This window comes from Vombatus ursinus, unplaced genomic scaffold (genome assembly GCF_900497805.2).
Source record: "Vombatus ursinus unplaced genomic scaffold, bare-nosed wombat genome assembly UNPS02014807.1, whole genome shotgun sequence".
In the NCBI taxonomy this organism is placed as follows: Eukaryota; Metazoa; Chordata; class Mammalia; order Diprotodontia; family Vombatidae; genus Vombatus; species Vombatus ursinus.
Window position 1 is genome coordinate 9007300 of NW_020954585.1, and position 12572 is coordinate 9019871.

At 37.2% G+C, this 12572-nt stretch overlaps 1 protein-coding gene across 1 annotated transcript in view; it reads left to right on the top strand.

Moving 5' to 3' along the window:
- The window catches only part of PDILT (protein disulfide isomerase like, testis expressed), a 70170-nt gene that overhangs the window by 57276 nt on the left and 322 nt on the right, over positions 1–12572 (top strand). The window contains 1 exon segment of the mRNA XM_027874928.1: positions 5442–5528. Within this exon segment, the coding sequence (XP_027730729.1) occupies positions 5442–5528 (87 nt within the window).

Genomic DNA, 12572 nt, shown 5'->3' on the forward strand with positions numbered 1-12572 from the left:
ACACACACACACACACACACACACACACACACACACACACACACACATTCTTAGTGAATCATACCTTAGAGAAACTAGTCTCTTTTTGAGAAGGCTTGACCAATACATAAAGCAAATTGACTTAAAAAATAATAAACAATGAGAAACAAGTTCAGTGATAGAGTGATGCAAAAAATGAGGGTGACAGAAGTTCATTATTGCTGATCTTTGCAATAAAGAAATAGCTACAGTTTCTTTATTGCCTCAGCATTCTCTTATATATGATTTAGCAGCAAAAGACATTTTTACGTACAATTTAGCGGCCCCATTTCTATTTGAATTTGACACTACTTCATTAAAGGATATCTATGGTCCTTTTTAACCCTAAATCTGAGATTCCATGGTCCTGCCTGGTTCCAAGCCCAATGCTCCCCCTACCCCTCCCATCAACTACCTCTCAATTATCAACTAGTTTTTTTTTTCCCCAAACACCTATTTTGTGCTGACATGGTACCACTGTATTGGGGTGTAAGCCAAAGAATAATATAGGGTTCCTTCCTCTCAGGGACCCAGAGTTTAGCCCATGAGTGTCAGACACTCAGCCAGAGGGCCACGTATGACTCACAATACCCTCAAGGGCTAGCAGAACCAGATTAAAGTGTAATTGGGGAATATTTAACAAAATAAATAAAAATACAATAAAACATAGGTAATGTTAATATGCACTTTCCTAAGTCATTATGTGGCTACAGGCTACTTATGTACCATTTTGCAGCTCCTGTTTCTATTTGAGTTTGAAACTACTGGTTTAGCTGAGGAGACAAGACAAATACATGAACACAGTTAGGAAGCAATAAAGTGTTAAGCAATGCAGTGTCTAGAATTCAGAAAAGTGAGAGATTAGTGTGGACTTGAGTGGTTGGAGAACATCCTTCACAGAGGAGATACTTGGATGGGGAGTTGAAGGATGGGTAGGATTTAAATGGGTAGAGGGGGTGGGTGGGAATGGGCCATTCCAAGCAGGTTAAAATACTAGAGCCAAGAAAAGGAACGGGTATTCAGGAGACTGACGTAATTGGAAGAGAGGCTGCTTGTTTGGAAAGATTGGGAATTAAAAGACCTTGAATTGCCAGATGGAGGCATTCAAAAATTATCCCAGAGGCAATAACCATTTCAGGAAGATTATAAAAACTATACACCAGAAGAAGCATCACAATATAGTGGACTCAGGAAAGACCTGATTTAAATTCTTATGCTGATTATCATTCCCTTGGTGACTATACCTAAGTCATTTAACCTCCCTGAGTCTCAGTTTTCTTATCTGTAAAATGGGAATCATAATAGTTGTAGCAAATGAGAAAAGAAAAGGTATGTAAAAAACTTTGAAAGATTTCAAACTGTGTGTGTGTGTGTGTGTGTGTGTGTGTGTGCGTGCGTGCGTGCACATACAGTGTCCCAAAAATTTAGGACATTTAAACCTTTTAGTAACTTCAGAAGTATAAATACTATAAACTTAGAAAAAAATCAGTTGAAAACTTAATTATTTACATTCCTTCTACACTTACCTAGTTTTGTGAACTTTGAATAATAAAATTTTAATGTTGACAAGATGGAACACTCTGTCATTATGTATTCTGCATGGAGCAGTTTCTGGATGATGCTTTCTTAGACCAGTGGATTAGTTGTGGAGGCCCTCTTACTTGGCCACCTAGGTCACTTAATCTATCTCTAATAGACTTTTTCTGGTAGAGGTCATGTCAAAACTGTCACGTATGCATAAAAACTTCATTCTCTGAATGATCTTAAGGCTAGGAATAGAAATGCAATCCTTTGAGTCACTGAGTAGCAGCTGATGTTTTTTAAAAGTTTGAAAATTGCCTAGAGAAACATATAGTGTAGGATGGTAGTTATGTTGAATTTTAATAAGAAATGTATCAGGAGGGGCGGAGCCAAGATGGCGCAGGAAAGCAGTGGCTGTCTTCACCTCTCTCCCAAACCCCTCCGAATACCTATAAAAATGGTTCTAAACAAATGCTAAAGCAGCAGAACCCCCAAAAAGACAGAGTGAAACAAATTTCCAGCCAAAGACAGCCTGGATGGTTGATCAGAAAGGTATATCGCACCCCGCGAGAAGAGGAGCGCTATTTGGTGTGGGCGCATAGGCCGCAGTGACCCTGAAGCAGGCCTCAGAGGACTGAATTGCGGGCAGCTATGGCAGTTTCCAGACTTCTCAACCCCTGAACACCAAAGACAACTTAGAAGGTCAGTGGGAAAAGTCTGTGACTGCAGTGAGAGAGGAGCGCAGGATCCCAGCCCCATTCCTTGGGGCAGCGGCTGCTTCCTGAGCTTCTGGCCCACAGACTGAGGGGGAATTGAGTGACTGATCAGAGGGGGATTGCAGGGATCTCTCTGCTGGTGCAGGATTCTCTTGTTTTGCCCATGCTTGGATCTGGGTCACAGTTGTGGGTGGCAGTCCCAGGACAAGGAGGAGCACTTGTGTGGTGGAGCTTGTAGTGGTTGTGGAGAGGAAACCCTCTTCACAGTTTCAAGACAGAAAAGAGTGCCCATAGACCAGAGCACAGGCCAGGAAAGGAGTAAACACCTCATCCTTGATCATAGCATCTTGGAAGAACTGAAAATTTACAGGTCCCTAGAAGTATATCTGGAAACAGCTGCACAAAACCCCTGAAGCTTGAAATAGTACATTCTTCACACTGGAAACAGACTCCTACCTTAACAAAGAGTCTATAATTCAAGTAATTGGCTGAGATCATGAGCAAGCAGTGCAAAAAGAGTCAGACTGTATTATCTTACTTTGATGACAAAAATCAAAACATACAACCAGAAGAAGACAATGAAGCGAAAGCTCCTACATCCAAAGCCTCCAAGAAAAATATGAATTGGTCCCAGGTCATGGAAGAGCTCAAAAAGGATTTTGAGAAGCAAGTAAGAGAAATAGAGGAAAAACTGAGAGTGATGCTAAAGGAGACCCCCCAAAATACTGAAGAAAATAGCACCTGATAAAATAGCCTAACCCAAATGGCAAAAGACGTCCAAAAAGCCAATGAGGAAAAGAATGCCCTAAAAAACAAAACTGGCCAAATGGAAAAGGAAGTTCAAAAGTTTACTGAAGAAAATACTTCCTAAAAAATTAGAATGGAGAAATTGGAAACTAGGGACAATTTGAGAAATCAAGGCACTGTAACACTAATCCAAAGAAATGAAAAAATAGAATAGAATGTGAAATATCTCATTGGAAAAACAACTGACTTGGAAAATAGGTCCAGGAGAGAGAACTTAAAAATTATTGGACTATCTGAAAGCCATGATCAAAAAAAGAGCCTAGACATCATCTTTCAAGAAATTATCAAAGAGGGGCAGCTAGGTGGCGCAGTGGATAGAGCACTGGCCCTGAATTCAGGAGGACCTGAGTTCAAATCTGGCCTCAGACACATAACACTTACTAGCTGTGTGACCCTGGGCAAGTCACTTAACCCCATTGCCTAGCCAAAAAAAAATTTTTTTAAATTAAATTAAAAAAAAAGAAATTATCAAGGAAAACTGCCCTGATATTTTAGAACCAGAGGACAAAATAGAAATTGAAAGAATCCACCAATCACCTCCTGAAAGAGATCCCCAAAGAAAAACTCCTAGGAATGTTGTAGCCAAATTCCAGAATTCCCAGGTCAAGGAGAAAAAATTGCAAGCAGCCAGAAGGAAACAATTCAAGTACTGTGGAAACACAATCAGGATAACACAAGATTTAGCAGATTCTACATTAAGGGACCTCAGGGCATAGAGCATGATATTCTGGAGGGCAAGGGAGTTAGGACTACAACCTAGAATCACCTAACCAGCAAAACTGAGTATAATCCTTCAGAGTAAAAAATGATCATTCAATGAAATAGGGGACTTTCGAGCATTCCTGTGGAAAAGACCAGAGCTGAATAGAAAATTTGACTTTCAAATACAAGACTCAAGTGAAACATGGAAGAGGTAAACAGGAAAGAGAAATCATAAGAGACTTATTAAGTTTGAACTGTTTACATTCCTGCAGTGAAAGATGATATTTGTAACTCATGAGTCATTTGTCAGTATTAGGGTAGTGGGAGGGAAAAATTATATGTATGTATAGATAGATAGAGGGCACAGGGTGAGTTGAAGATGAAGGGGTGATATCTGGAAAATAAAAATAAGGGGTGAGAGAGGATTATACTGGGAGTAGGAGAAAGGGAGAGGTAGAATGGGGTAAATTATCTCACATGAAACAGACAAGAAAAGGCTTTTACGGTGGAGGGGAAATGGGGGAAGGTGAGAGGGAATGAGTGAATCTTATTCTCATAGGATTTGGCTTAAGGAGGGAATAACATACACAATGGGGTATGGAAATCTATCTTACCCTACAGGAAAATAAGGGGGGAAGAGGACAAGAGAGCAGGGGGTTGATAGAGGGGAGGGCAGATTGGGAGAGGGGATAATCAAAAGCAAACACTTCTGAGGAGGGATAGAGTCAAAAGAGGGAATAGAATAAATGGGGGTAAGATAGGATGAAGGGAAATATACTTAGTTTTTTACAACAGGACTACTATGGAAGTGTTTTGCATGACTACACATCTATAATCTGTACCGAGATGCTTGCCTTTTCAGTGAGGGTGGGTGGGGAGGGAGGAAGGGAGAAAATTTGTAACCCAAAGTTTTAAAAACACATGTTAAAAATAAAAAAATTAAAAATTAAAAAGAAGACAAATTCTGCCCCTGGCACCTAGTAGCTGTGTGACTTGGGACAAGTCACTTTACATCTACAAGACTCAATTTTTTCATCTGCAAAATGAGATTATCGCTGTTTGCATTACCTGACTCTCCAGACTGCTGCAATCCAATGAGAAAACAGTAAGTGTGAACTTTGAACACAAATATATTCAGAAGTTATGTACACATCACTCTCATGAGGAATGATTGAATTCTAGGATCCCTAGGGCCCTGTAGGTGGAGATCTGCCTTTTTCTCTTTCTTGCAACAATAGCTGAAAATAAAAATAATATACTTGAAAAAAATGAAATATATCAATATTTAAAAATTTTAAATAATGTTTCAAATGATGTTTTTTTATAAATTTATAACATTTATATTTCTGAAGTTATTAAAGCTTAAAACTGCAGTAACACCCTATTAGTTATTACCATGTGTGGAATCCTTGGGCCAAGGAATATGGTATTTTGGAAAGGAAACTGGATTTGGAGTCAGAGGACAGTGTTTTAAATCCTGACCTTAGACAAGTTGCTTAAAGTTTTCTGGGCCTCAGTTTCCTCTTTTGTGAGATGAGAGCTTTTGATGAGAGGATGTTTAAAGCCCATTCCAACTCCAAATTCATGTGATACTTAGGTAGCCATAATATGCTTTCCTTCTGTAATTTCAAGGAAAGTCGAACCATTATCTTGTGTTTTGCTTTTCTTTTTTCCTAGGTTGTACCATATAATGGCGAATATACCCTGGATGCCTTTATTGAATTCGTGGAAGAAGAAATCAAGTCTCAAATGGAATCAGAGGAGGTAAAAGCTGTCTTAATTTATTCTCAGTTATTATGCCCAACTTAGGGACATCACGAACTAGTAATTAAAATACCAATTGCACTCTAGGATAGACCTGCAGCCAGTATCACAGTCTCTTCCTCCTTAGAATCAAGGACAGGCTTAGATGTATTGTCTATTTTAAGGCAGGGGAATGGACTAGATAAAGATGAGAGGTGATCTTATTCAGTTCAAGGATTGTAGGTTGCTACGCTTGTGTGTGTGTGTTGTATGTGTATATATGTATATATGTATATGTGGGTATATATGTATGCATATATAGCTTTATGTGTATATGTATATGTAAATATGTATTGTATATGTGTGCATATGTACACTATATGTACACACATATGCACATATACACATACATCTATATTTATTTTTTGGCCTGACCTGTTGAAAATTAAAAAAAAAACTTGCCCAGTGATAGTCCTGAATCCAAATCTCTGTCTTGAGGTCAGTAAGGACATAGGGAGCTCACTCATCCTCCTCTTACCAAGTCTTAAATCAAATGGGAGTAACTTTTAGTCAAGCTTCTGGAGAACACTGCTAATTCTTTCTTCTCCTGGGTATCTGGGAAGAAAGCTCTTGTAGTTGTCCTCCTATTGAAGTCAACTAAATGACCTTCAGAGTGATAGTATGGAGCAATGGACAGGGGGCTGATATTGGTGTCAGAGAGATCTGGGTTTGAATCCTGCAGCAGAGACTTATTAGCTAAGTGAGACTGAACAAGTCACTTACCTTCTTTAATCCTCAGTTTCCTCATCTCTAAAATGGAGATAATAATACCTGTAGTACTTATGTCACAGGGTTATTAGGAGGCCCAGATGACATAATGTATATAAACTGCTACATAAATATCTGCTACTATTATTTTTTCCTTGTTTTTATTTTATATTCAATGGAGTTTGGATAGGAATAGTCTTGGTGCAAGTCACCATGCTACTATTACTGTTCTTTGATATTTCAAATTTAGTATACTGTTGCTGAAGAAGTTCCCTGGCTGCTAGGTGGTGAAGTGGATAGAGTGCCAGTCAGGAGTCAGAAAGACTCATCTTTCTGAGTTCAAATTTAGCCTCAGACCCATACTAGTTATGTGATCCTGGGCAAGTCACTTAAGGTTTGCTTCAGTTTCCTCATCTGTAAAATGGGCTGGAGAAAGAAATGGCAAATCACTCCAGTGTCTTTGCCTAGAAAACCCCAAATGGGGTCACAAGGCATCAGTCACAACTAAAAAGTACTGAACTCAGGTAGTTAAAATATGTATGTTTTGAAACTGGATGAAGATGTTGAGGTTTGAATTCATCTTCTGTAGGCTTACATCCCACATTAGAGTAATGTCTTAAATAAGAAACAATTTTCCAGGTGGTCTTCAAAAACTCTAACATTCTTAATATATGTGGTTCTCTTTCTTATATTCATAGCATGTGAATAAGCCATAATTGGGAAACTGAGTCAAGGGGCTTGATATAATCTTTAAAAGCAGTATAAATGCCATGGTGCTTTTGGGAAGTTTACTCAATAATTAGTGATTAATCATAAGTTGCTCTTTATCCTCCTGAGACTTTTGGACACACTCATTTGGTTCCTCAGCCAAAATACTGTTTTCTTTTAAGTGTACATAGATTTTTTTGGGTGATGAAAGCTATGAATATTTCATATAAAATACAGAAACACAAAGTTGTTTTATATCTGGAGTCATCTACTGGAAGGAAGGAAATAAGTATTTTTTAAGCACCTTCTATTTATTAAGGATTTTACAAATATTATCTCATTTAATCTTAACAGCAACCATAGGAGATAGGTGTTATAATCATCCCCATTTTACAGTTGTGGTTAAGTGATTTGCAGGTCACACAGTAAGTGTCTGAAGCCAGACCTGAACTTAGGTTTTCTGATTCCAGGTCCAGCAGTCTATCCACTGTGTCAGCTAGCTGTCTTTTGGATTTAGATGTGTAATGGCTTCTCTTAAGAAAGAGTGGAATCAGACTTGCATCTGAGAAAAAGTCGGTAGAATGCTTTGCTTGTAATTCTTGCTCTGCTTTGGAACATTTGAAGCAATAATTATTGATCTTATCCAGTCCCAGTACTGTCCAGTTTTGCAAAGAAGCTAGAATTTCAGTCACCTCTCTTGACCTGAGTTATATTAATGGCACTCAAACTTTTGCATTTGCCCAACTCATATTTTGGTTGTGTTGGACTTCTGACAACCATATAGGTGACTTGAAGTTTTTCCTCTTCAGGGGTTCTGTATCTTCTTTGATATAATTGTTCTCAAGCTTCTGTAATATGGGTTTAAATTAAAGAGAATTTTTTTTGCTACTTTGACTCCTTATAGCACCTTAACCTTTTGACTTGATTTCAATTGCTGATTAAGGGAATCTAAAATTTCTAATATTCTTTTGATTTATTGATTCTATTCTGCAATTTTCTTTTTTGTTACCTCTAACTGGGCAAAATGGCATTCAAGTTTTGTAACATACATATATATAAGCTAGATATTAATATAATCTTCTTATGACTTTTTGCAGGGCTCTAATAGTTTCTAAAATCACTTCTGCCATGGGTGTGTTTTAATTGGTCAGTCAGTGAGGCAGGCAACAAGCATTTGCTGTATTAGGCATCAAATATTGGCCTGGAGCTGTGTTAGGCTCTGGCCTAACATTGACGTGTAGACAACACACATACACATAAACAAAAATTAAATAGTTCCTACCTTAAGAGAGTTTACATTCTATCAGGGAAAAATAAATTAATGCAAAGCAAATTTCTTGGGGAAAGATATGAGCATCTGGAGTGATCAGGAAAAGCTTCATGTATCCTTAGCTCATCTGTCTAGTCCAGAGCTGAACATATACAAACAAATAAATAACTGCAGGAAGCTGGTAGAAGGAGCACTAGGGGAACCACCGTAAGCTCAGAATAACATGGAAGCTAGCAGGAGCAGAGAAGAGGAATCATCCCAGGGAAGTGGCATGGGAGCAGATAAACACAAAAACTGGCTAAGCTTTGAAAGGATGAGCATAAAGAAGGGATTAGAAAGTGTACAAACTAATAAGCAGGGTCTGGGCTTGGTGAGGAAGGGAGAAACAATGGAATAGAAACAGTTCATTTCAATTGCAGATTATTAGTATCGATCATAAGCCTTCTCTTTATCCTTTTTTTTTTCTAAAAAGGGAGCAGGAAGAAAAGAAAAAAAGCATAAGATGAAGGGAAATGTACAAGGAGCAATCATTATAGTGAACGTAAATAGTACGGATTCACTCAAAATAGAAAAGAGTAGTGAAATAAAATTAGAAGAATTCAACAATATGTTGTTTATAAAAATACACTTGAAACCTAATGATTCACAAGGAGTTAAAATGAGGGATTGAAACAATTTTTAATACTTCAGGTGTATTGAAGCTTAAAGACACAGATAATGAAATAATATCAGTACTTAGTATATATGCACCAAATGGCATAGCACCCAAGTACTTGAAAAAACGTTAACTGAATTATGGGAGAAATAGACAACAAAACTTTAATAATTGGATAGTTCAATACACATCTTTCAGAACAAGTTTAACAAAATGATAAATAAGAAAGAAGTTAATGACTTATGTAGAATTTTAAAAAAATAGATGTGATAGATTTCTGGGGATCATTCAATAGGAATATAGATATAGGTATAGATATAGATATAGATATAGATATAGATCTCAGTTGTATATGGCAACTTGAATGAAACTGACCATTTGCTAGGACATAAAAACCTCATAAACAAATGTAGAAAAGCAGAAATATTAGAATTTATTTTACTGACCATAACTTAATACAATTGTAACCAATAAAGGGTGTTTTAAAAAAAGATTCAGAGACAAAGGGAGACTAAATAATTTAACCCTAGAGAATTGGTGGGTGAAAGAACAAATAATAGAAAGAATAGATAACATTATTAAAGAAAATGACAAGAAACATGATGTCAAAGTTTTAGGGATACAATCAAAGCAATTTTAGGGGAAATGTATATCTTTAAACACTTTCAGCAAAAGAAAGAAAAATTCAAAGAATTGGGACGACTAAAAAAAATAGAAAAGTTACAAATAAAAAACTCCACCAAATACAAAAATAGAAATTTTGAAAATAAAAAATAAGTAAATAAAAGTGTTAACAAACATAAAGTACAATGATGGGTAAATAAACCTAGGAGGTATTTTTTTTAAGTAGATAAGTTCTTAGGTAATCTGATAACAGAAAGAGAAAATCAAATTTTTAAATCAAGAAGGAAAAAAAAAGAGAATTCATAGATGAAAGTGAAATAAAGGACATTATTAAGAACTATTTCACCTACTTGTATGCCAACAAAACTAATAACAAATGAAACAAAGTAATATTTATAAAAATATGAAGTACCCAGATTCACAGTATAATACTGGTCTCCAAGAAAGAAATTAAAGAAGACTCCCCCCCCAAAAAAAACCTCCCAAAGGGTCAGAGAGAGCAACCTAGGACCACCTGAATTCACCTCCAAGTGAATTCTGTCAAATATTAAAAGAACACTTAATCATAATATTACATAAATTCTTTGCAAAAATAGAGAAAGTTATCTTACTAAGTTCTTTCTGTGAGACAAACATGCTTCTGAGCTAAATCAGGGATAGATAAAGCAGAAAAAGAAAAGTATAGACCAAAACCTTGAATAATTATAAATGCAAATATATTGAATAAAATATCAGCAAAATGGTTATATTATGTTAACAAAATTATATACTAAGACAATGTTGGATTTATACCAGGAATAAAGGGTTGATTCAATATTTGACTGTGTTTTGAAGGAGTTATTACATTATTATCTTCATCTTCATCATCATCATCATCATCATCATCACTATCACCATCACCATCACCTTTTCTGCCACAGCAAGTTATATTATTGCAACTGGTATGGCCACAGAGATAGACTGTTCTGAGTGGCAGACCTGGAACAGTGGAGGGGAATAGAGGGTGTTGAAGGTCAAGAGACGAAGTAGATAGAAGGCAAACAATTTTCTTTCCACTAGGAAATCATATGAGACATCTTTGCTCTGATAGAATTTTTAAAAAGGCCATAGGACCCTCAGTTAGCCCTTTATACACTGAAGACCTTAATAGTCCCATCAAGCTTACCTCTGCCTTCTCCCTAGTTGGTTAACATTCAGGGTAGTTCTAATTGATTGATTTAGTTGATGGGATGAAGATCAGGAAAGAGAGAACTTTACTTCTTTAAAATTCATAGAAATATAGACTTAGAGCTGGAAGGGACCTAAGAGGTTATCTAGCTCAACCTCATCATTTTACAGATGAGGAAATTGAGGACCAGATAGAGGGAATGATTTTCCCACAGTCATACAAAGTAGTAAGGAAAAGAGGCAACATTTGAACACAGATCCTCTGACTCCAAATGTAGTGAGCTTTCTGTCATCTCTCTGTGCATATATCATCTTCCCATATGTGCTTTTTCAAACCCTTTCCTCTGCTTGATAGGGAGTTATATAAGATGCAGTTGCTGCTATCCCTACTGTTTGAGTTAGGACAACAGGAAACCTCACTACATAAAAAGATTTAAGCACTAGCCTCCTATCTCTTTAAGAGGTCCTTATCCTGGACCAGCTTCCCTCTCAACACTCCTGGGAGCTCTGATTTGACTCTCTGGGAGATGGGCTGCCCCTTCTCTTGGTTCAGCTATATCTGTGGTTAGACTGCCCTCTGGACCAGCTATAAACCAATTCCTAATGTCCTTTTCATTGCTTTCCCCCCATATCCCACCAAATATTTTAGGTGCAAGTGAGCTTCCTAGTTTTGACTCTGAGGGCAGATCCCCAAGAATGGAGTCTTCATGTTACATCTTTATAAAGATACAATTAGATAGTCATGTAATTTGGACATATTTGTAAGACTGAACCCATGAAAGTCTTTGAAATTCGTTTTGATTGTCCTCTCACCTCATTTACTAAGCTTTCTTCCTATTCCCCGGCCTTGCCCCCTAGTATCCTTAATGCCTCATTGTAGTACCCCATTCAGGTTTGTCCACATGCAAGCCCCAAAATTATTCCACTAAACTTGGAGGCAAAAGACCTGGGTTTAAGTCCTGACACTGTGCCATTTACTATCTGTGGACCTTGGATATGTCATCTCTTTATTAGTTTTCTTATTTGTCAAGTGAGGACAAAAATCCTACTATATACACCTATCACAGAGCTATTGTGAAGATCAGATGAAATAGTGTATGTAAAAGGCTTCATAAAAAGAATGATTCTTATAAACATGAGTTGGAGGAGGAGGAAGAGGAAGAGAAAGAAGAAGAGGAGGAGAAATAACTTTAATTCCTTCAGTGTCTTGCACTAATTCTTCCAGAGGAAACTGATCAAATTCACAATAAGTTGTTTATAGATGATAATAGCTTCATTTGTTATCATTTCTGGCTACATTTTCATTTTAAAAAGGTCTCCTAGAACCAGCAACTCCTTAATGCCAAAGAATAAAAACCCAAATGGTGTAATTTCAGCAAGATGGCAGATAGAGGAGAGATATCTGGGAACAGGAGATTTTTAAGGTCTCAATTCATACCATATTGATACATGTCTTGTATGAGTGTGTGCATGTGCATGGACATGTACAGAAATGGATTATTGAATTGTACACTAATTTTAATGTGATTAGGTGAGGGAGACCATCTTATTATTTTTGTAACCACCACCTTATTTGGGTGTGCCTAGATAAGGTTATTATATCCAATGTGTTTTTTAACTTTTGTTGCTGTGCTAATCAAGGGACTTTAGCAATAGGACAAAACATATGCAATAAAAATAACCTCTTTCTCTCTCTCTCTCTCTCTCTCTCTCTCTCCCTCCCTCCCTTCTCCCCCTCTCCTCTATCTCTTCCTTCCTCCTCTCCCTCCCTTCCTTCCTTCTTTCCTTTCTCCCTTCCTCCCTTTCATCTTTCCTCCCTCCCTCTTTTCCTTCCTTCCTTCCTTCCTTCCTTCCTTCCTTCCTTCCTTCCTTC